This window comes from Mus caroli, chromosome 11 (assembly GCF_900094665.2).
Source record: "Mus caroli chromosome 11, CAROLI_EIJ_v1.1, whole genome shotgun sequence".
NCBI lineage: Eukaryota > Metazoa > Chordata > Mammalia > Rodentia > Muridae > Mus > Mus caroli.
In genome coordinates, this window is record NC_034580.1 from 49345372 (window position 1) to 49368986 (window position 23615).

The following is a 23615-nucleotide window of genomic DNA, read 5'->3' on the forward strand; positions in this document are numbered from 1 at the left end:
TTTTTTTTTTTTTTTTACGGCTGCTTGCCTCTCTTGGTTTTGCTTGTGATCTTATTGGTTACCAAGGAGATCGAGCCTGAGCCCCCAGTCGCTAGATCTTCCTAGAGACTAAGTGCGGGCGTCAATGGAAACCGCACCTCAAGTCACAGACCTAGGTCTCCTCCTAGAGCCCTAGCAGCTTGGGAGGGCCAGAGGCGGGCCTGGGTCCTAGAGGCCTTCTTTCTCCTGCCACCCAGCTGCGCGCGCCCTCGCACGCCCCGCCCCGTGAGAGGCCGCGTGACTGACCCGTGGGCCAGCCAATGGCAGGCGGCCCCGCCTCCCCACCCCCACCCCGCCCCCCTCTCAGCTTGCTGCCACGTGATACGGCTCGTCGCCAGCCAATCGCCGCGACCTCAATCTCGCGCTCCGCCCCGCGCGCCGTGGCCGTTTGAAGTGACTAATTTCTGTCATATGACTGAGGCGCCCATGGGGGTGGCGGGGTGGCGGTAGGAGCGGGGGGCCTCCTGCGAGCTCCCAGCCGAGCGACCCCGGTCTTGCGGCGGCCAGCATGGCCCCCACCCTGTTCCAGAAGCTCTTCAGCAAGCGGAGCGGATTAGGCGCGCCGGGACGAGATGCCCGCGACCCGGACTGCGCGTTCAGGTGAGGCGTCGCGGGCCCCCGAGGGGTCGCGGCCTCGGGCGGGGCATGCGGTCCCCTGCCCTCTTCGCTAGGCTGTTTATGCCCCGCCCGCGCCACGCGCCGCGTCCCCAGCCCCAGCACGGCGGCCTCGGGAGGCTGGCGGTCCACACGCTGCCGGGGCTGCGACCTCACCGCAGGCCTCCGGGGCCCGGCCGGGAGCTGCTGTCTCCCTGTGATCGGCAGCCCTCCGGTGGCTTTGTGCAGACTGTCGCGCGTTCGGCCAACCTGCGGAGCACTGAGGAGGCTGGAGGAGCGAGTGGGCAGGCTGCCGGTCTGTCAGGCTTCTTGGAAACTAAAATTGGAGCTGTGCAGTTCTCGTGCCGAGCGACCTTAGTGTTATCGAAGGAGAAATGCGAAACCGAAGTGGTTAGGGTTACTACTGACCAGACTCGAGGAGGACTCGCGGTAGAACTTATTGTCGATTTTTCTTTCCCTTCTTACACCTGTTACTGAAAAGGAGTTTCTTGCAAATGGAAAACGGTAGCTGTGTGTGTGTGTGTTTGTGTGTGTGATTGCAGGCTTTGTTTCTTTCTGATTGCAGTACCTGTTGCTGGTACAGTAACTTTTTAGAATTGTCAGATATATAGACGCTTAGCTCAATGGTTAAATTCAGCCGTGGAATTGTATTTGAAGAAGATATTGTTTTGTCTTCCATAATGCGCTATGGAAACTTGCGCATGTAACTAGGCCAAATGTCACATATCAGACAAACTTGGCTGTATGGCCGAGAACTCAGTTGTACAGTAATAGTAAAAGGGAAACAGTGTCAAATTTTGCAGCAAGCCCAAGTATCAGATGATTGCACTACATAAGTCTTAGAGGTTTTAATATTCTTCAAATTATCCACCTTGTCAATAATACAGATCACATCAGGAAACAATGTGTGAGATTGAATATCAAATGGCAAGTAATTTAACTGATATTTAATGGGAGAAAAAGGTCAGTTACCGTTTTGGAAACAAGCTTAACAAAAGAATGTTCATGGCAGTGGCTTTTCTTCGTAATGGGAAGTAAATGTCTTGTGCCGTAGTCATCTGACAGTTGTTTTTTCTTTGAAAAGCGAAAGTGCAGATAACACCAGATAAATACACTGGGACACCTAGGAAAACCAGAGACCCGGGAAGCAGCCTCTGGAGAGAGATTTAAAAGATAACATTTGAATAGACAACTGTTTCTATTTCTGTGCAGAGACTGACTTTGGGTAACCAAGATTACAAGAGTCTCAATTTGTTAATGTGACCAAAATCTACTTTTTGAGTAAGTGTTCTATATGGTTGTGTAATACTTTACTGCTGCCAAAGAACTTTCCCATCAGTTATCTCATTTCACAGTAACCTTGTGAGATAGAGCAAGTAGCAATGTAGAGATGACTTTATAATCCTTTTTCCAGCATGGAAGCCCAATACCTGCAGTTCATCATGAAAACTTGCTTTGAAAACAAGATGTGTACAAGTGTAATGTGAGAAAATGAGAATTGTGGATCACATACCTAGTGACTTGAGATCTAATTAATCCAGCTTTTAAAAAGCTTCCTTGATCTATAATTAAAATACAATAAAAGATGAATACACGGGGAAGGTTACTGTCCCATGAGGGCTGTCAGACGAGCACAGTTTATACTTCACAACCATTCGTTCTGTCAGCTTGTGCTCGCTCTTTTTCCATAGTCCTTAACCCCCTTTCATGCAAGAACAATTTGGTCTGCTTTCTTTTGTTATATTTTGGCTTTTTGAACATTTCATATAAATGTGATTTTATAACTTCCATAGTCACATGTCTGGCTTCTTTTTACCCACAATAATGTTTATTGAGATGTATCTATGATGTTGCCTTTTTAGTAGTTCCATTCATCTTTTAAGTAGGTGATTTATTGTACAGATATAGCATACCTTTTGTTTTTGTTCTTGCGCTCTCTCGCTTGCTCTCTCTCAATCTCTCTTTCTCCCCCCTCTCTCTTTCTCTCTCTCTCTCTCTCTCTCTCTCTCTCTCATTTGTATTTATACTTTTGCGTGTGCGCTCGCTGAATTTGATGTTACTTGGATTGACCTTCCATCTTACTTATTGAGACAGGGTCTCTTAGTCAAACCCAGAGCTTCCTATGTTTCTGATCTTGCTACCCAGCTTGCTCTGGCAAACCATCTTGCTTTGCCTTAATAGACCTGGACTGACACGTGACAGGGAATGCCCTCCTGGCATTTCTGGGTTTCTGGGGATCTGAACTCCCAGTCCTCACACTTGCTGGGCAAGCACTTTAACCATTTGGTCATCTGTCTAGCTCACAATTTGTTTATTCACTCCTTAGATAAAAGGTACTTGAGCAATTCTGCTGTGAATATTTGTGTATAGATCTTTAATTAGAAATAATTTTTTGTTTCTTCTGGGTATAGATACTGAGCAGTAGAGCTGCTGGCTCATGTGCAGAGTTTTATTTAACTTTTTAAAACGTTCCCAAACTTCTTCATAGTTTTTATAGTTTTATAGTTGCAGTAGCAATATATTAAGGTTACTTTTATAACAGATCTCTTCAGTATTTTAGATTATCCTTTAAAAAGTTAATACATTTTTATTGTGATAAGAAACATAACTATCTTAACCAATTAGACATTTAAATTAAATGTTATTTCTTGCTTGCTTTCTCTCTCTCTCTTTCTGCATGTGTGTGTGTGTGTGTGTGTGTGTGTGTGTAGGATGTGTGAGGGGCATACATGAGCCACAGTGTATTTGTGAAGGTCCGAGGGCAACCCTGTGAATGAATTCAACCTTTCCGTGAATTCTGGGAATGAATCACTGGGACCATTCTGGGAATGACCATTAGGCTTGTGTGGCAAGTACCTTTAACCTCTGAGCCATCTCACTAGCCCCTAATAATTTTTTTAGTCTTTATTTATAGCTATTATGGGGTATATAGTAATATTGCATTGTTTTCATTTGCATTTGCCTAAGGTGTTGGCCAACATTTTTTTTTTAATGTGACCAGAGTTTGGAGTGATTGAAATTGTATGTGTGTATGCAGTAGTCAGTTTGAACTGACCAAAATTTATGTGTGTTTGTGCATGTGAGCATAAGTTCACATGCTAGTCAGCTTATATTGTTAAGTCATTTTTTGGGAAAATATTTATTTTATGTGCATGTGTGTTTTGCCTTCATATGCATGCAGTGCCTTCTGAAAAGGACATGAATTTCACAGAACTGGAGTTACAGATAGTTGTTAGCTGTTGTGTAGGTGATAGAAATCAAACCTGAGTCCTCTGGAAGAGCTGCTAGAGCTCTTAACCTCTGAGCCATCTCTCCAGCTCCTTAAACTGTTAAATTACTCTTGCCTATTTCCAAGAGGCAGTTTCTAGAGCAATCAGTGTACAAGGACCAGTAGTGGTTAGCCATAGAGGCACTTTGTTATAGGCGATACATTTGACAAAGAAGCCATAAATATGTTCTATATTGTCTTTCATGGTTACCCCAGTAGAAAAGATGGCCAGGAACTGCTGCCTTTCTGTCCTGTGAGCTTGCTTCATCTGTTTCTTGAACTGGAGATGAGCTTAGGATATTTTTCAGACACTTGTAGAACGATTTTTTTTTTTTTCTTTTGAGAGGAGGCGTTACCATTTTGTTCAAGCTGGCCTCAATTGAACTGACTGTGTAGCTTAGTTTGACTTCAAACTCAGTCTTCCTGCCTTCATCCAGAGGGAGGGATTACAGACCTATGCCTTCATGCCCAGAGTCATTATAGAATTGGTAATTTATTTAGGTCATCTAAAGAATTTGAAAATGAAGGCACTGTTTAGAAGTGCCTTCCACTAGGTACTTTAAAATGGAAGTAAAAAATTGCATGTAAATCCAGTAACTGTATTCATGTAAAAAGGGTTGCTTTAACTATTTTTGTCTTAAAAAACTAACTCGGTGAAGAAGGTTATTTTAAGTGTTTATAAGAAATAATTATTCAAAAGAGAGTTTTCTGTGTTTTTGTTTTTTTTCCTAAGTTAGTTTAGTGTCTTAGTTAGGATTGCTGTTACTGTAATGAAACACCATGACCAAAGCTACGTGGGGAGGAAAGGGTTTATTCAGTGCATGCTTCCACATGACAGTTCATCATCAAAGGAAAACAGGACAGGAACTCAGGCATAGCAGGAACCTGGAGGCAGGAGCCACTGAGGAGTACTGCTTGCTGGCTCACTCCTCAGGGCTTGCTCAGCCTACTTTCTTATAGAACCCAGGACCACCAGTCTGGGGATGGCATCACTCACAGTGGGCTGGGTTTTCCCCCATCAATCACTAAAAAAAGGCTCTACAGGCTTGCCTACAGCCTGATCTTATGGAGGCATTTTCTTAATTGATGCTCCTTCTCTCAGATGACTTTAGCTTGTGTTAAGTTGACATAAAATGATCTAGCACAGTTAGAAACATTTACCCCTATTGTCTGTAGCAGGAATTTTGTTGCTAACTCCCTTTTCATGGATCTTTCTGCATGTCCTTCTTGACTTTCTCCAAGCTAAATTAATCTCAGCACTTTATAGTTTAAAAAAAAAGAAGGGAGGGGAGTTGAGTTGTAGGTGATGTATTTGACCTGCATTTAGAGTCTTATCCCAGTGATATTTGTTGGTATAGATGGCTTTGGGAAATATCATGCAATGATTAAAGGTTTCTTTGTTCTGCTTGATTTTCAAATTGAGTTCTAAGTGTTTAATTGCAAAGTCCTCAGGCTTCATTCTTTTTATCATCATGAAGTCTTAGATGCAGTGCTACTAGCTCTTTCTGACATCACTTCATGGAGCAGACAGACTGTAGTCCAAGTTTTCTAGCAAAAGTTTTAGAGAATCTGTGCTGTTAATATAACCAGTGAAATTACCCATGATTGGCCCAGTTGCCTTAGACCTTAAGCAGTGCTGAGGCTAGTGGAGTTTTCCTGATTGTGGTAGTATACCCGCAGCTAGTAATATGATCAGGTCCCACACCAAGTGTAGCTGAGATTGGGTGGGCGACACTGGGAGAGTCTAAGCATCTGTTACACATACCACCTTCTTAGAGTAGTTCTGAGGAGTAAGTTAATATAGAGACTCAAATGTTAGAAATCCCCAAACCCTAGTTCCCCAGATTCCTCCCTCCCTCTCCCCCCACTCCTCTTCCCTCTTCCATGTTTCTCTTTTTGTGATTTGATTTTGGAGTTTTCAAGGTTCGACTGAGAAATGTCCTCCATAGGCTCAGGCATTTGAACGTGTGATCCCCAGGGGCTGGTGCTGTTTGGGAGGTTTAAGAGGGTAAGCCTGCTGGAGGAGGTACATCCCTGAGGGTGCCCACTAACAGTTCTCTCTCTGCTTTGTGCTTGTTGTTAAAGAGGGGATAGTTGAGCTTCCTGCTGCTGCTGCTGCTGCTGCTATACCTGCTGCTTATTGACTTGCTTACCTGCCATGATGGCCTCTTTACTCTCTGGAACAGTAAACACAAACTCTCTCTTCTATAAGTGTATGTCTTGTGGTATTTTATCAGAGCAAAGCAGAGGAACTAATACAAGTTTGCTTCTTTATTTTGTTTGTTTTGAGACAGGCTAGCCTGGAACATGTATTACTATACTAATCAATCCTTTTGTCTCTGAATGTCTCCAACTCTCCCCTCTCCCAAAGCACTGAGGTTACAAGTGAATGCTGCAGCATCCAGCTTTTTACTTGAGTGGTAGGGGTTGAACTGAGTCAACAGGCACTTACCCAACTGAGTCATCTCCTTGCCTTCATATTTTCCTTTAAAGCTTTAGAAGAACAGGTTATAGCGATCCATACCTATAATCATATCATTCAAGAGGCAGAGGCAAAGGCAAGAGGATTCCTGCAAATTTGAGGCCCAGCTCCAGGGACCTGTTTCCTTGTATGCACACTGCCTGATACAGAGTGTCCTTTGACACAGTAGCATTCTATCCCAAGCCATTCCAAATGTGGTTGGCTGTGTCATGTGCTTCTCCTACCTCTCTAATTGTAGAGGTTGGAGTGACAGCATTGAATCAAAATTTGTAGATGAGATGATGAACTCAGATTATACAATTGATGCTGTATTTGGAGGATTGGATTTTGAGGTTGTTGGCCTGTTTTTTTTTTGTTGGTGGTGGTGTTTTTTTTTTTTTTTTACAAGTTTCCTTATAATCTGTATATAATTTTTAAAGGTTTCCATTTTTATCAGGAAAATGCACCTTGTGAAGTTAATGAGGTAAATCAAATGTAGCCTGTTCACACAAGCCTCATGGATATGCTATTAGTTTTTATATTTTGGGTTTATCCTTAGTTTAGATGTGTAGTTTTAGAAGCCACAACTACATAATTATAAGAATGCAGAAATAGAATAGAAATTGTTTTTTGTTTAAGAAACAAGATTTTGCAAACCTAAAAATTAATTCTTTTATGTTTGCTTGGCAGTCTGATGGTTATAGGATTCTAGAGTAAAGGGAGGGCCAGAGAGATGATTCAGTCAGTAAAGTGCTTGTCACCTAATCATGAGGACCTAAGTTCATGTACACTCAAGACTCATGTAAAAACCTGGCCTCAGTGCCATTTGCTTGTAATACCATCATTGGCGAGATGGAGACAGGAAGGCCCCTCCGGATAGTGGAACCAGTGAGCCTCCGGTTCAGAAGAACCGTATCTCAAAAAATCAGGTAGAACTCTATTGAGGAAGACTCCCAGTGCCAACCTCTGGCCAACCACATATCTATCACACGCACAAAACTCTAAATCTCAATAAAAATCATTTTAATTTAGAAATTCGAAGATATTACTCTTGTCTTATGGCTTCCAATATTGTAGCTGAGAAATCACAAAAGATACAGGATTTTTATAAATTTTCTTTCTAATAATTCAGAATAATCTAATTTGAGTTTTGTTTGGAGATTTCTACAGATTAATACTGATACTCATCTTTTCTGTCTGGAGGCATCTCATTCTAGGGAATGTTCTTACATGATTTTCACAATTTCATCGTTTTTTTTTTGGATTTGGTTCATAAGATTTTCAAGGGGAGCTTCCTTTATGGAAACCCTATCGGGTTTCTCGTTTTGTCTTGTTCCCCCCAATTTCTTCCCCTACCCCTTCTCTCTCTCAGCTTTTGGAGACAAGATTTCTCTGTGTAATTAGCTGTCCTGGAGCTCTGTAGAACAGGTTGGCCTTGATCCACCTGCCTCAGCCTTACAGTACTGACTGGGATTAAAGGCATGCACCACCACTGCCCAGCCTTCTTCCTGATTTCTGTCAGATCACCTTTACATTGTACTCCTAGAATATTTCATAAATATTTGTAGTGAATTATGCAAGTGTTTTAAATTCAGCTATCAAATTTTTAATTTCCAAGGACCTGCTTTTACAAGCTTCTTTCTCTCCTTAATGACCTTGAATGTGATGTTTGACATTTTCTAAAGCAAAGACATATCTGTTCTGTGTGAAGGCTGAGGCTAACACAGAATAAAGAAGACAAACTTGACAGTAGACACCCACCACCCATGCATTTTCTTTTTACCTAGTTTGCTAATGTAGAGTCCTTGCATTGCTAAACCATACCTGAAAATCCAAAGAGAGGATTTTATTTAAGCTTGTTTATTTTGCTGTGCTGGGGATTGACTTCAATATAGAGTAGGCAGCCACTGTAACATTGCTACACCCCCAGCCCAGTTTGTGAACATTTTGATAAAGTCATAGTCTTTTTTTTTTTAAGATTATATTGGACATGGTAATGTCTATTATCTCAGCACTCAGGAGCCCCTGTCTCCACAAGAAAGCCGTAACCTGTAACAGAGTTGTAATTTAAAGCTTCTACAACAGTATGCTATTTTACCATAAATAGTAATGTGAGATACTTAAATTTTTTTTCAAGATACATTAAGTTCTGAAAGATTAGAAACAATGGGTTAAGAAAAGATATCTAAACACACACACAAAAGAAAGTAAATTTAGCTATAGCATATAAAGCAGAAAAACAAAAACATTACTTATGGTAAATACAGTTTTATTTGCTAGTCAGTTACAGCATGTTTTAGAACTACACAAAACAGCCTAGTGTGGAGGCCCATGTCTTAATCACAACACTTCCAGTACTCTGGAGTCAGAGGCAAGATGATTTCTCTCAGTTCTAGAACTACCAGAGGTATATAGAGAAAGTTCATCTAAAAACAAAAAGAACCAAAATAAATAAAATAAAAACACATAAAACAAGCCGGGCGTGGTGGCACACGCCTTTGATCCCAGCACTCAGGAGGCAGAGGCAGGCGGATTTCTGAGTTCAAGGCCAGCCTGGTCTACAAAGTGAGTTCCAGGACAGCCAGGGCTATACAGAGAAACCCTGTCTCCAAAAACAAACAAACAAACAAACACCCCCCCCCCACACACACACACATAAAACAAAATGGATAAAAATGACATGTTTATTATTATGATAGGTGATTTTGACATATCTTATTGAAGATCAAGTAGCAAAAAAGTGGAGACTACAAATTACTTCAGAACTGGGCATGATAGTTAGTGCTTAGGCTCAAAACCAACAAGTAACAAAACTCTTAAAAACTAAAAACCATTTATTTGATGTAATATACATACATGAGTTGAGTGTTCTACTTAATGTTAGAAAAACAAATCCAAAGAAAATAGAATTAGTAAAGCTATAAAAGTCAAATTAATGAACTAGGAATGATTGCATAGGAGAGAATTAAAAGAACAAAAAAAGAAACTAAAAATTATTTGTTTAAAATAGATGAACCTGTCCCCTTCCTCCAGAGATCAAGCTTAGGTATAAATAATCACAACTTTACAAATCTGAAAGGGAAGAGAATATTGTTAACATTTAAATTTCTAAATTAAGTATATTGGGTATGGGGTATGTGTACCAGAGTGCAGGTGCCAAGGAATATGGGAACTGGAGCTCCAATTACAGGTGGTCGTGAGCTGCTTAATGTGGGTTCTGGGATTCAAATTCAGGTCTCTTGCAGAACAGTTGTGCTCTGAACTGCCGAGCCATCTTTCCAGCCTCTGTTGTTAATATTTGTCATATCAGGTAGTATATATGTGCCAGGCAGAATTTTAAGGATTGTAGAGAATTGTACTCCTTTACTTCTCAAGACAACTAAACAAACTAAATAATAGCTCCTCATGTTATAGATGAAGGAGCTCATCAGAAACATTTCAGAGGGGGGGTGGGTATGGGGGACTTTTGGGATAGCATTGGAAATGTAAATGAGGAAAATACCTAATTAAAAAATAAATAAATAAAATTAAATTAAGAAAAAAGAAACATTTCAGAAATTATATAATCTTCCCAGTGCCTAAGACAGTGTTTTTCAACCTGGCTAATGCTGTGACTATTTAATACAGTTCCTCATGTTGTAGTGATCCCAACCATAAAATTATTTTCATTGCTACTATGTAACTTTATTTTTGCCACTGTTATGAATCATAATGTTTTAAGACCATCATAATGTTTTCTGATGATCTTAGGATCTTAGGTTACACTCCCCCCCCCCCCCCCCCCGTGAAAGGGTCACTTTACCTTTCCCAACAAAAGAATCATGACCCACAGGTTGAGAACTGTTGGCCTAACAGGTGTCTGGAGAGAAGGGGTGAGGGAGGGAAAGGGAACAGAGGAGAGGAGGGGTGGACAGAGAAAGCACATGCACACTACATAGTTGGAACATGGCTTGTCCCTTCTGAAATGCCTGCTGGAGTTTTATCGGTATTTTGGCATATTGTAAGGATAGAATTTAACCCAACTATGGTTTTAGAGGCATGGCCTTAAGGTGATTAGAATATTAGATAAGATCAACAGTCTGGAGGCTACATGATTAAACTTTTAAGAAGAGAAAGAAAATATCAAAGGAGATACATTCTGTCCATTGTCCTGTACTGCCTTGGGGCTCTGCCCACAAGAACCCTATTATTACCTGAACTGTGAACTTAAATAAGCCTTTTTCTTTATAGTTTACCCAGTAAAATGTCTATGCTTTTTTTTTTCTTTTTCTGTAAAGTGAAATAAAACTTATTTGTTAGAAGGATTTAATTAGTCTAACATTCTTTCATTTTGAGCTGTATGTTACCGTTATTTATTAAAGGAGAAAGACTATAAGATTATTTGAAAAAGATTTATTTGATAAAACTCAGCTTTTGTTTGTTGTAAAAAGAAAAAAGTTTTTAACAAATTTAGAAGGATGTTTTCTTAACATTGGATAGATTAAATGTGTCTACCAATACTACAGCCAACTTAATTTGGGAAAGAGTGCTGCATACATTGACATTAGCTGGCAAAGACCAAAATTTTGGACTAGTACCAGATATTAGCAAGAATGTGGAGTGACGAGAACACTTGCATATTCCTTATGGGAGTATAAATTGGTACAAGGCCTTTAGTAAATAAGTGATCTATCTGGCCTTTTTAGTGAAGTAGAAAAAGTTCATATCCTTTTGGCTAGATGTTCCAAGACAATTGTTTATTTCTTGCAGGATTTTCATATACATTTCTGTTATTTACCAACTCTGGGATTCTGTCACAGTATGATTGTGGCTATAAATACCATTCACTTGTTTTGTGTCTAGACCTAAGATAGGAAGGGTAGTGTGAGTTCTTTATTCCATCACCTCTGGAAACAGTCCAATCCCTATCACCTTTGTGAAGGAAGTTGCCTTAGAGGGCAACAGAGCCTACAGTAGACCTTAATTAAGTCAGAAGGAAACCTTGTATTAAGCTCTTGTTTAGTTTCTTTTCTTCTTCATCCCTTTCTCCCTCTGGTCCTGTCTTTTGTCATGTTCTGGCTAGTTTATTTCAATACACACTCCCCTGTGTGTATTGTAGTAAAGAAACTCCATTCAGTGATCAGGAGATATATGTGAAGAATGTTGACAAGAACGCATATAATGTGGTTTCTAGGTTGTAGAGTAGTTCTTTCAGAAAAGGAGGGGGAGTCATTGTCTCTAGAGTCGTAGAAACCAGCTAAATGGCTCTAATGACTTGGGGGTTTTAAGTATTTTCTTCTTTTCTGATAAATTGGTCAGGAAATGCTTTGGATTTATATACTTTTCCCTTATGGAATAGAAATTTGACTTCTCATTTTTATGACTGCTACCTTATTTTGGTCTTGCTTTACTTTTGCACTATAGTAGGTCTCTGGGAATCATTGTATCTTACAAATACACCGAGGGACTGATGCTATACTTCAGTGGTAAAGTGAAAAACTAAACAATAACAACTTCCCCCTCCAAATATGCAAACCAGTTGACCTTAACCCCCAACTCCTCCTTTTATCCTGCCTGTATCCTGCTGTAATTACCCCAGAGCCAGGATGATACAACTTAGGATCTTCAGCCATACTCTAGAGACCGCTGAAGTTACTCAAGCTAGCCAGCCTTGCCTTACTTAGTCCATTCTCCCCCATGAAAGCCATTAAAGGGACTGGCCACTTTTCTTCTCTGTGTCTTACCTTCTAACCCATCCTGGCACTTTTTTTCCACCAAATGTGGAAAGTGATATACCTTTTTTTTTTTTGAGAATTCCTGAGTATAAACCTTTTTCCTTTATTATAGTCAGTTTTGTGTCTACATCTCCATCCTAACTTTACTTAAGTTGAAACAATTTCCCAGTATATTTTACATTAGTATACAATGGGGCTTCAGAAATGGCCCAGTCTGTAATTTGCTTGCCTCACAAACATGAGGATTGAGATTGACCCTCAGCAGCCTTGAAAATGTTTGGAACTATGGTGCGTTTGTATTCCTAGTGCCAGGACAGCCAAGTGGGTGCCAGGACAGCCAGGTGGGTGCCAGGACAGCCAAGTGGGTGCCAGGACAGCCAGGTGGGTGCCAGGACAGCCAAGTGGGTGACAGGACAGCCAGGTGGGTGCCAGGACAGCCAGGTGGGTGGATGGATCCCTGGGCTGGATGGTGATCTCTAAGCCAGTGAGAGACCTGTCTCAAAGAAGGCAAACAGTATTCCTGAGGATGACACAGGTTGTCCTTTGTCCTCCACATGCATCACACATGTGTTCATGCATGCCAGGAAACACAACCCCACATACATGTGAATAAACACACACATACGCATTTTAAAAATGTGTAACAACCACTGCAGTCATGACAGGATTGACTTACTTCCAAAGTGCCCCATACTCCTTTGTAGTTAATAATCACTTCTGATTTTCCCCCAAGAAAATCTCTGGTCTGCTTTCTCAGTCACTGTAGATTAATTTTACCTATCTAAAATTTCATGCAATAAAATTTTATATATTCTTTGTGTATGTTTCTTTTACTCTTAATAGTCATGAAAAAAATAGTCTTTCTTGCACTTCATATTATAAAATTTAATTCTTCCTGTTCATCCAGCATCATTTCTTAGAAAGATGTCATCTATTTCTTAGCCCTTTAAACGCATGTCTTATATTGATATAGCATAGTTTAGAGGGCGTTTTCTGGGGGCTTTACAAAGGAAATAATGAGTAAAATTGTCACGTTATCATTAGGTATTAATTATGCATAATTTTAAAATGGAGAAATTGACAGATTTTTGCTTTTCTAGTTAAAGCACAATATATGATGTATATAAGATGTTTAGTAATAAGATTGCTTGCTTTAGAACGTAACCTTAATCCAAAACAAGATCTTCAGCCCCAAGGAACCTAGCATCTAATGGCTGAGATTCTGTGGATATTTTAAAAGAGTACATAGTGCTTTTCTTCCTAGAGTGAGTCACCGTGGACCTCTTTACAAATCCTTTGGATTATCCTCTCTGAATTCATCTCAGTTTTCTAGGGTAGTCTTTTGGCATGTGACTGATTTGGTCTGTAGGACTTCAAGGTGGTTTTGAGGTGCCACTCTAGTAACATGGGCATATCTGTTGAAATAGTTAGCTCAGATTGAATTTATAGGTCATAAGGTAGGTGTAAGTCCAGGACTTTATCAACTCCTGCTACATCATTATCATCATTGTCATTATTATTATTATTTGAGACCAGTTTAGGCTATACAGTCATGGCTTACCTGAAATTCAGTGTCTAGTTCAGGCTAGTCCCAAACCTGGGGAAATCCCCTGCCTATTCTCCTAAATTAACTGCAATAAACTAAACAGTTCAGTGGCATTTGGTATATTCACAGTGTAAGGTAACTGTCCTCTTATCTAGTTACAAACATTTTTGTTAGTGCAAAGTAAAACTTTAAGTGCATTCAGGGGTTTCTCTTTTCCTTCCCCTCAAAGCACCCTGGTAACTACCAATCTCCATTCTCTGGATTTGCCCATTTTGGATATTATATAAACATGGAGTCTTGTGACCTTTTTTCTGTCTTGACTTTCCTTTGAGTGAGTTCAGTGTTCATTTGTGTTGTAGCATGTATCAGTGCTTTACTTCTGTAGTTGAATGTTCTATTATGTTCCGTATAAGTCTGTATATACCCAGTCACTGGTGAATATTGGGACAACTTTCTTTTTACCTTCTGGTTTTTGTGACTAGTGCTACTATGAACATGCATGTACATACTTTGACTAGAGTTGTGTGAATGTTGCACATGACCAGATGCATAGAGTTACTAGTTATCACCAGTGATGTTGAACAACTCCAGTGCCATAAATAAATCTCTGATGCTACCATCCATCTTTTAAATAGATTTCTTGCTTACCTCTAGCTGTTGTAACTACTGGCCTTTCTCTGGCTTCATAGCAGCAGACAAGTTTAGATAGTATTTTCTCTAGAGCTTGAGTTTCCTTAAGTATTGTAGCAGATGTCTCAGAAGTTACATTTTCGGATTGGTAATAATGTCCTACAAATAAGTTAGACATTTTAATATTTAAGTATTTACTGAATTTAGTTTTTTCACATTAATTTTAAATATATATACAACTAAAATTACTGGCATATGTTGTAGAAATTTTTAATCCCAATCTGGGGCTTCTACCCTGCCTTTGATCATTCATTTCCCCGATAAAAGACACACAACTTTTATTATTTACAATAAGCCTTAATCAGTACTAGAGCTGGGCAGATATCTACCCTCTATACTATTAGAATTTACTTTCCTATGGATAACCCTGAGTTATTATCTATTACGTTTCATCTGGGCTGCTCTTCAATTGGTGAGCTGTCAGGGCCATGCTTTCTGGATTTCTAATCCATGGTGTCTTTTCTCCTCCTCTGTCTTCTTCTCTCTCCCTTTCGTGGTCTTCTTCACACCAAGGCCAGGAACACCAAGTCTTGTCTATCTCAGTTCTGCTCAACTATAGGCTGTAGGAATCTTTATTTACCAATCAGAAATAACTTGGGGGCAAGGTCACAAAGTGTCACTTGGGTCTACATGTGGACTCTTCTCTCATCTCTGGGGCAACCAGGTCTTAGGAGTCCACATTACAATATGTAGCAACAGACTAAATGTCAACATGCATAAAAATTCAGATTTAACTAAAAAACAGAAATAACTAGCAATAATATTATCCTCAGGCATTTTACAAGTCCAGCATAAAAATGTTATGATTAACTAATCAGGTTGGATATTTTTTAATTAATTATTTCTTAGCCTTACTATTTTGCTACATGTGAGTAAGATCCTTTGAGAGTTTATATTTTCTTTCTGCTGAATTCTCCAGTTGAATACCTGGTCATGTCTTCACATTTTAACTTAAAATTTCAGAGGAAAGATTGTTTAGCTTTCTGAAGGCATAGCATGAACAATCAAATAACTGTTTGCAGGAAAACAGCTTCGTTGTCTCCTGGTACCAGTTGGTCTTATGTCGACTTGTCTTCCGTCTCCTCTCTTATTTGTAGTAGTTTGGAATGAGAAACACACACTAATAATGTTTTACTGCAGCTTAGCTATGCATTAGAATCTTTCTTGCTTTTTTATTTGTTTGTTTTAACTTGGGCTTCTGAGAAACTGATAGTTTACATAGGTCAAATCCATTGTAATTCTTTAATATAGAAATCATAGATCCTGTATGGAAATGTTCTTGTTTGTTCTGATACTGATAATATATGTGATATTTTAAATTATGACTTAGTTGAATATAGTTTGTGATCCTCAGAGGTTACTGAGCGCATGAGTAAATGTTTATTACTAACACATATTTGGCTTGCTAGATCCCTTCCTCAAGAAAAGTGCTTCCCTTAGGCAAATGCTTAATTCTGATGGCTGTTCCTTAAAATATTTCTGATTTATACTAAAAATTATTGGTCTCAAAGAAATTTGCAAGTCCTTAAAATCATATTGACAATTTCAGTTGTATACCAATTCTTGTTTTGGTGTTCAGTAGCTGTTTAACTCATCAGCATGCAGAACCAAGTATTGGGGCACTATATTTCATACAAGGAGGAAATGACCTTCGTGATGTGAATTGAGTACTCTTGTAGTAACAAAAAGCCATGTGAGTTTTCAAAAAAAAATCTTAACAAAGTGTAATAGAAAAATATGAAATGAGTCAGATGAGTAACTCTAAGATGTATGGTTTTCAAGTTAGCCTGCTCTTCAAAGTCTCACCCCTAAAACTTGCTTGGTGGTGTTAGCACCAAGGAGAAACCACAGCTGGCATATTGCCTTTATGCTGTTTGAAAAATGACTCTTTAATTTGTTTTCAAGAATGTAAAGGAGTGGTAGATCTATTTTAACAACTGATGTCTAGGAAAGGGTTTTGCTTGCTTTTACACTAAATTATTTTCTTAAGTATTGTAGTTTTTACCCAAATGTAAACAGTTAAATTATGAAGAGGAAAAAAGCATCATCCCAACATAGAAATTACAACTAGGACAAAAACGGCATTCCAGAAAGGAGGAAAGCCCATTTCTTAGAGCAGAGGACATTCCATTGTTACATTTTAAGAAATGACTTACAGTTATTATTCTTTACAGTTTATTAACATAGATTCGAGTTTGAAGAATTTGATATGAAATAGTGATATAGAGAAGGAAAATGAGAGAATGGAAGGGAAAAAAAAAACTAATGTGAAAGAAAAACAGAAATGACACACCTGAAAAAGGAGGATATCTTTCTGTCTGTCTGTCTGTTTGTCTGTTTAGGCTTGGTCTCTTTCCATACCATTGGCTGACCTGGAACTCACAGAGATTATTCTGTCTCTATCTCCCGAGGTTGGGATGAAAGACCTGTGAACCACAGTGGCTGAGAATACCTTTGTTATTTATTTATTTTTTTAATTACATAACCTTACTGAAAACCATGTTTGTTTGTAAAGCAAGCTAAAATCTATTTGAATTACCTGTGAAGGCAGCAGGAAATCTTTTGTTTCAAACAAATTTTTTGTTTATTCAGAAGTAGTTTTAACATAGATCTAAATGCCAGTGGTACAGAGAAAGGTGGGGGAGGATCAGAAAGGAGGAAGGGAAAAAGATACATAGATCAGAATCATTTGAATTTACTTTTCTTTTTACTAGCTTAAATTTCCAAACTACCATTAAGAATCAGTGTTGAGCCAAGGGTATTTATATGGATTGATTATTGGAGGGCATTTGCCTATCGTGTTTAAGGATCTCTGAGATTAATTTCCAGTACCACAACATTAATTACTCAATTTAAAAATTAGGCTCTTTTTTTTTGGTAACCATCCCAAATTTCTAGTCTTCCTTCACACAGTGTCTCTAGCTTGTCTCTTGGCTAGACACATATTTTCTCTGTGGAATCCTATCAGAGAATGGCATTCTTAATTGGTTTCCCTATAAACTATTTCTTTGGTGTCCTGGTAAACCCATACTGCTTCTCAGATAAAAGCATTTAAATATTTTTAAATTAAGACTATTAGTAGTGTGATTATTTTATTCTATACATGGAGGTGTTTTACCTGTATGTATGTATGACTGGGTACCATATCCTGGTGCCATTGAAGTTCAGGAGAGAGTGTCCAGACCCACTAAGACTGGAGTAACAGATGATTGTGAGCCACCATGTAGGTACTAGGAATCTAGTGCTTTTAACCCTTGAACCATATCTCCAACCCCTGTTTTATAAATTCTTAGAATACACATAGGATTATGAGAAAAACACATTGTGTTGAAAGTGTATGATCATTTTCTAGGTAGCTGCATCTAATACCACAGTCAGTCAGTATGTGGCAGAGAAGATTTAAATCTAATTTCTGCTGATCCAGAACCCATTCTTAAGTTTCTGCCATGTTAGGTGTGGATAATCATTTTTGGTCTCAGCATATTGTCTCTTACTTAGATTGTAAGTAAATAGTCTGTTGTATTAGGCACTTGTGTTGCTATATTAGTCTTATTAGCATACACATATACAGAGATATCCTTTGGTTTATGGAAGAACATGCCAATAAATGTTAAAACATAACCCTACTGAAAAACCATGTTTATAAAACAAGCTAAAAGTGTCTCTTTTGTGAAGTAGCAAGGTAATTTAACATGGTGATTTTATTGAAGTTTATAGTTCCATACTCAGATTTGTCTGTTTGCTTGCTTGCCTGCTTCCCTTTCTCCCTCTCTTCATATATCCCTGAGGAAGAACAATCAGACGGAGCTAAGGTTTCATAAATGATAAGTGGCAGTACCACTGGGCTGCATCTCTATAAAGTCAGTATTTTCTGCTAGACTTGTCATCTTAGCACTGTGATTAATAGAGCTTATTTTTCATTTGCTGGTTAGCAGTATAGATAGCTTCTAAGAGTTTATGCATGAGCACACAGAAATTGAAAAGAACTTTTTCCTTTTTTTTTTTTTTGTTTACAAAGTAAATATGAATTCCTTATAGGTGTTGAACTTTTGAAGAACTTGGTTGTAGCTATGGTTGCCTGAGCCCTGTGCTCAGGGCAGCTCTTACTGAGTGGAAAGCACTATACATAAAGTGACCCTAGAAATTCCACTATTATGAGGCATGGTGCTCAGGTGGTGGCACTATTTTGGAGGTGGGGCCTAGCTGGAGGACACAGGCAAAGGGTGTGCTCTCCATGGGTATCTTCTTCTGCCTCTCACCACCCTTTCCTCTCCTTTTCCCCTCTCCTCCCCTACTTTTCTTTCTCTCCTTTACCTCTTTCCTTGTCTCTTCTCTTCTTTGTTCTTCCTCTTTCCTCCCCCTTCTCTCTTTCCTTCTCTTTCTCCCATTTTCATTCTCCTCTCTTCTCTCCTTTTTACTTATCTTTTGTCTGTTTTTTATTTTTCTGATTTCATGAAGTAAAGAACCACCTCTTTACTCGTGCACAAAAATGAACAGAAAACACTAAACATTGTAGGCATTCTTGGTCCGTGCCCAGCTGCCGGGTAGGGCTTAATTTACAAGAGTGTTTAGATTGATTTCTTTTTTTCATACACTTTGTGGTAGAAGAGACGAAAGAAAATACCAAGTTACTTCTGAGAAATCCCACTTTCAGTGAAACAAAAAAGTGATGTTACTTACAGAACTGTAGAAATAGATAGATGAAGCCATTTGCAAAAGTGGGTTTTGTCGTTGACATGAAACTCCTTAAAGACTCCTAGCGCCTGCCCCATGGTTCTGTTGCTAGGATTTTACCTTTTGTATTGCTGCACACAGAGCCTTTTTGAGTTAAATTCATTCTTGTTATATCAGCTGACACTTTTGTTGTTTTAGATGAATATAGTTCAACGTTATTATTAACATGGCTTGGAAGTTGTACATAACTGGAGTTTTTAGGGATTCTGCCAAGTAGAATTACCTAAGAGGAATAGGATGCCAGTAATGTACAGCTTAATTCAAGATGTTATTTTAAAATATGTTAAGAAAAAAAAATCACCCTATGTCTAGTTCTAAACTTGGTGATTCAGTTGTTTTAAAATGCATGGAGAAGAAAATTTAAATGCTGGCATTCGATCATTAATAATTTTACTTGAAGAATTTATCTTTTATTTGTTGGAGACAGGCCTTAATATATGGCCCTGGTGAGCCTGGAACTGACTGTAGCTCAGGCTAGCCTCAAATTATTAATCCTCTCATGTTCACTTAGGGAGCACATATACTAATATTGGACAGATATAGAGAAAAGATTAGTGTGACCCTGCACAAAGATGACATGCCATTTTTTGAAGCCTTCTAATATTTTTTCTTATTGGGACTGGCTTCATCTAGAATCAAGTTTTTAAAAAGGGGAACCCATATGCTCTTCTGAGACAAAAGCTGTTCATTGTGTGAGAAATGAGTGAACTCAGCTGATTAGGGTCACGCTGGTGAAGTTTCTATTTTACTTGCAGTTGGTAACCAAGAGTGCAGATATTTCTTCAGAGGGGCAGGCTTAAATAACGGAGTAAATATTTGGGATCTAAAGCTTAACTCTATAAGTGCTTACCCCTCCCCAACTTTGCAGAATTGATGATGTTTCATTTGATTTTTTTTTGCATTATTTTATAGTACCTAAAAGTAAAGATATTTTTAAAATTTGGTGATGATGGAGAGTTTTGATAAATCCTGATGTTGATCTAACTGAAGTTGGCAAATGTGTTTTTATATATGCTAAGAATTTCTAATTCTGGGACACAATGATGAAATGACTATTGATTGAAAAATTCTAATCATGGGAAACAGGAGGAAAGACCTGAGGACCAGCAGAATATGCAATCTCAGAGGGTGGGATGTTGGGGGACCCTCTAGAAAGTATCAGAGACCTGGGAGGTAAGAGACTCTCAGGACTCAAAGGGAGAGACCTTAATTAAAATGCCTAAAAGTGGGGAGAGGGAACTTGTAGAGTCCACCTCCAGTAGAAAGACAGGGCATCAAGTGAAGGGATGGGGTTGTCATTCCACAGTTAAAAACTCTGACCCAGAATTATTCCTGTCTAAAAGAACTGCAGGGACTAAAAAGGAGAAGAGACTGAGGGAAAGGCGGTCCAGTGACTGGCCAACTTGGGATCCACTTCAAGGAGAGGCTTCAAGATGTGACACTATTACTGATGCTATGGTGTCCTTACAGACCGGAGCCTAGCATGGCTGACCTCTGTGAGGCCCAACAAGCAGCTGACTGAAACAGATGCAGATACTTAACACCCAGTCAATTGTCTGAAGTCAGGGACCCCTGTGGTTGAATTAGGGAAAGGCTGGAAGAAGCTGAGGAGATGGGTGACTCCCATAGAGAAGACCAGCAGTTTCAACTAACCCAGACCCCTGAGATCTCTCAGACACTGAGCCACCAACCAGGCAGCATACATGAGTTGGTATGAGCACCCCAAGGGCCCCCCCACACCTCCCACACTCATATACATCAGAGGACTGCCTGGTCTGACCTCAGAAGGAGAAGACATGCCTAACCCTTGAGAGACTTGAAGCCCCAGGGAGTGGGGAGGTCTGGTGGGGTATGGGGTTGGGGTAGGGTGGGGATGCCCTCTTGGAGACAGGGGTAAGGAAGAATGAGCTGAGGAACTGTAGGAGGGCAGACAGGGAAGGATATAATGATTGGATTATACAAAATAAAAGTAATTAAAAATTATTTAAAAAATAAAAATTCTAATCATTTCAAAAGTTATTTGTAGATAAATTCTGACTCATTATAGTTAGTGTTAACAGTGCTAGGTAAAATACATCTATTGGGGCAAATCATACTTTGTAAATGTATTAATTTTCTGTAGCAATTTTTGGTCTAACAGAACTCTTTCTTTTTGGGTAGTAATTTGAATCCAATAGCCCCTTTCCTGTTTTTGTATCTCTGGTATGCATTCAAGGAGCAGAAGACCAGCCCAATAAGTGTGCTCTGTTAGTTGTAAAATGCTTACATGACCTTTCTCTAGTATTAAGACGACTGTCAGGAAGAAATGGACTTTAGTAGATATGTAATTATAGTTTTGGAATTGCCTTTGTGCTGGGATTTTCACTTACTATATTCCAATTTTTAATCATTATCTTTGTAGGATAAAACATCAGAATGATCCCTCTCCCCAGTATAAAAACCACTTGGTTTTTGGCGGAAGCTATTTTCATTTAATTCTTGATCTATTTAAAAGTAACTGGTTTCACAAAAAGCTTCCATTGCTAAATGATAAAATGGTATTCTTATGTCATTTATCCCAAGTTGTATGTTTTTTCACTTGTTAGTGAAATTGTTTTTTGATTGACAAAGTGTTTATTGAAGACTCATTCTGTGCCATCAATCACGATGTCATATAATGGAATGTTGGATAAATATTGATAAAATAGATTATTTTGGAATTTGAGCCTAGTGAGCTTAGAAGTTAAAAAGTGGAAAAGCTAGAATGGATGATTAGATCAAATGAATGCAGTTTTGCTGAACTCAACATGTTAAACTGCTCTGAGTAGTTAAAAAGATGAATGTCAATGTGCAAGGCAATCTAGGTCACCTAGTTTTTATGCAGAATATTTTTCTTAAGATTATTTGTAGATGGTGATAAATTAGTGTTTTTATTAAGCCAAGTCTGATTTTCAGTTTAATTTTTTTAAGGTACTACTTTATACAGAAGTTAAATCCACACTGTAGAAATTCCCCTAAAGGGCTTAAAATATCTTTAGGAAGATAATATATCTAGAAATTCTGGCTGTCCATGCTTTGGCTCAGACTTATTAATATGTACCACTAACTGGTAGCTTGCTTTGTGGCATTGCTCAGAGGCTACGTTTGGATAGGTATTAACTTTACTTACGATGCTCCACATGCAATCTAACCTCTGCTTTATGGCAGGCAGGGATTTATTTGTAATAAATGAATGGCAAAGGATGTTAGAGTATCAAAACATTTTTTGAATGGGTTATCTTTTAATGACCACTATATACAAAACTAATTAAATCATTATTAAAAAATTCTAAATCCTCTCTGCTTCAGCCTCCTGAATGCTGAGATAGATATGAAATATGCTACCTTTCTGAGCTTGAAGAATTCTTGACAATGTTTTAGACAGGTGTATTTAAAATATGTAATTTGTAAATATTACAAATTAGTTCTAGGTTCATGAGTGTCATACTAATTTTCTGCTGTTCATTGTTTTCCTTTCTCATTATATTTGTACGGGAAGACTGCATATATTTGGAAAGTCATGTCTTTGTATATATAATATATGAATGTATTTATAAGTAACTTTAAATAACACATTATGCTAGTATATTGGTTACAATCCAGTTATTTACATACCAAATGTTGTTTTTTAAATTTTATTGCTATGGACCTGAATTTATCTGATTTTAATTAAGGTTCTATTGTATTCCTTATTGCATCCATTTTTCTTAGTAGTACTTGGGCATTTGTGTCACTGTGGTAAGGATTTCTACTGTTAACAAAATCAGCTTATTAAGTACTTCTTTTGATGCTTTTGCTTCTTTGTCTTCATTTTCTACATCATTATCTGGATCTTTTGTATCCCAGGCTGGCCTTGAACCCAGGGAAAATGACCTTTAGTTTCCAGTCTTTTGCCTCCAGAGAACTATGATTATAGGTATAGGCTACTTTACTGGGTTTATAAAGTACTTTATGCAAGCAACCAGACAAACAAGATAGATAGTCCATTTATTTGTTGGTTGGTTTGTTTTTCTGAGACAGGATCTCATTTTGTACCAGGCTGGCCTTGAACTCACTAGGTAGCCCAGGTTGGCTTCAAACTCTAGGCAATCCACATGTCTCAGTCTCCTAAATGCTACAATCATAGATGTGGTCTACTATACCTTGCTAATCATTTGTTTGATGCAAGGGTAGTCAGTAAGAATTAGGAAACCAGCAGCTTTTCCGTGTTATATTGCTACTATTTTAGAAAGCTGTAGACTCACCTTTTTTACCATTTAAAAAGCTCCTGACCAAAAGTAACACTCAGTAGGCATTATTTTTGATATGTCTGTGTTCTAGGAATTGGATTCTCATGTACTTTATTTGTTCAGCCTAGTGTTTCAGTGAGTGTGGTAGAGCTTCTAAACTGATAATCAGCTGCTGCTTTGCTAAAGAACTTTGGAGATCTAATTGGGGCTGAAAACCAAGTCCTTGTCAACTGTAAAAAAGAACAGGGCTACAAAAAAAAAAAAAAAAAAAAAAAAAAAAAAAAAAAAAAAAAAAAAAAAA

General features: G+C 38.5%; 1 protein-coding gene and 1 non-coding gene across 4 annotated transcripts in view; both read left to right on the top strand.

Annotated features, from left to right (window-relative positions):
• Positions 1 to 429: 429 nt before the first annotated feature.
• The window catches only part of Fnip1 (folliculin interacting protein 1), an 80128-nt gene continuing 56942 nt past the window's right edge, over positions 430 to 23615 (top strand). For 2 of the 3 annotated variants that reach the window (XM_021175416.2, XM_029483214.1), the window contains exon 1: positions 446 to 639. In XM_021175416.2, coding sequence (XP_021031075.1) covers positions 548 to 639 — 92 coding nt within the window. In that variant the 5' untranslated portion in view covers positions 446 to 547. Of the gene's footprint in view, positions 640 to 23615 lie in introns of all 3 variants that reach the window. The other variant, XM_021175415.2, reaches the window with a different exon arrangement.
• LOC115032620 lies at positions 19569 to 19674 on the top strand. The gene has a single exon (XR_003838258.1). It is a non-coding gene; the product is annotated as a U6 spliceosomal RNA (small nuclear RNA).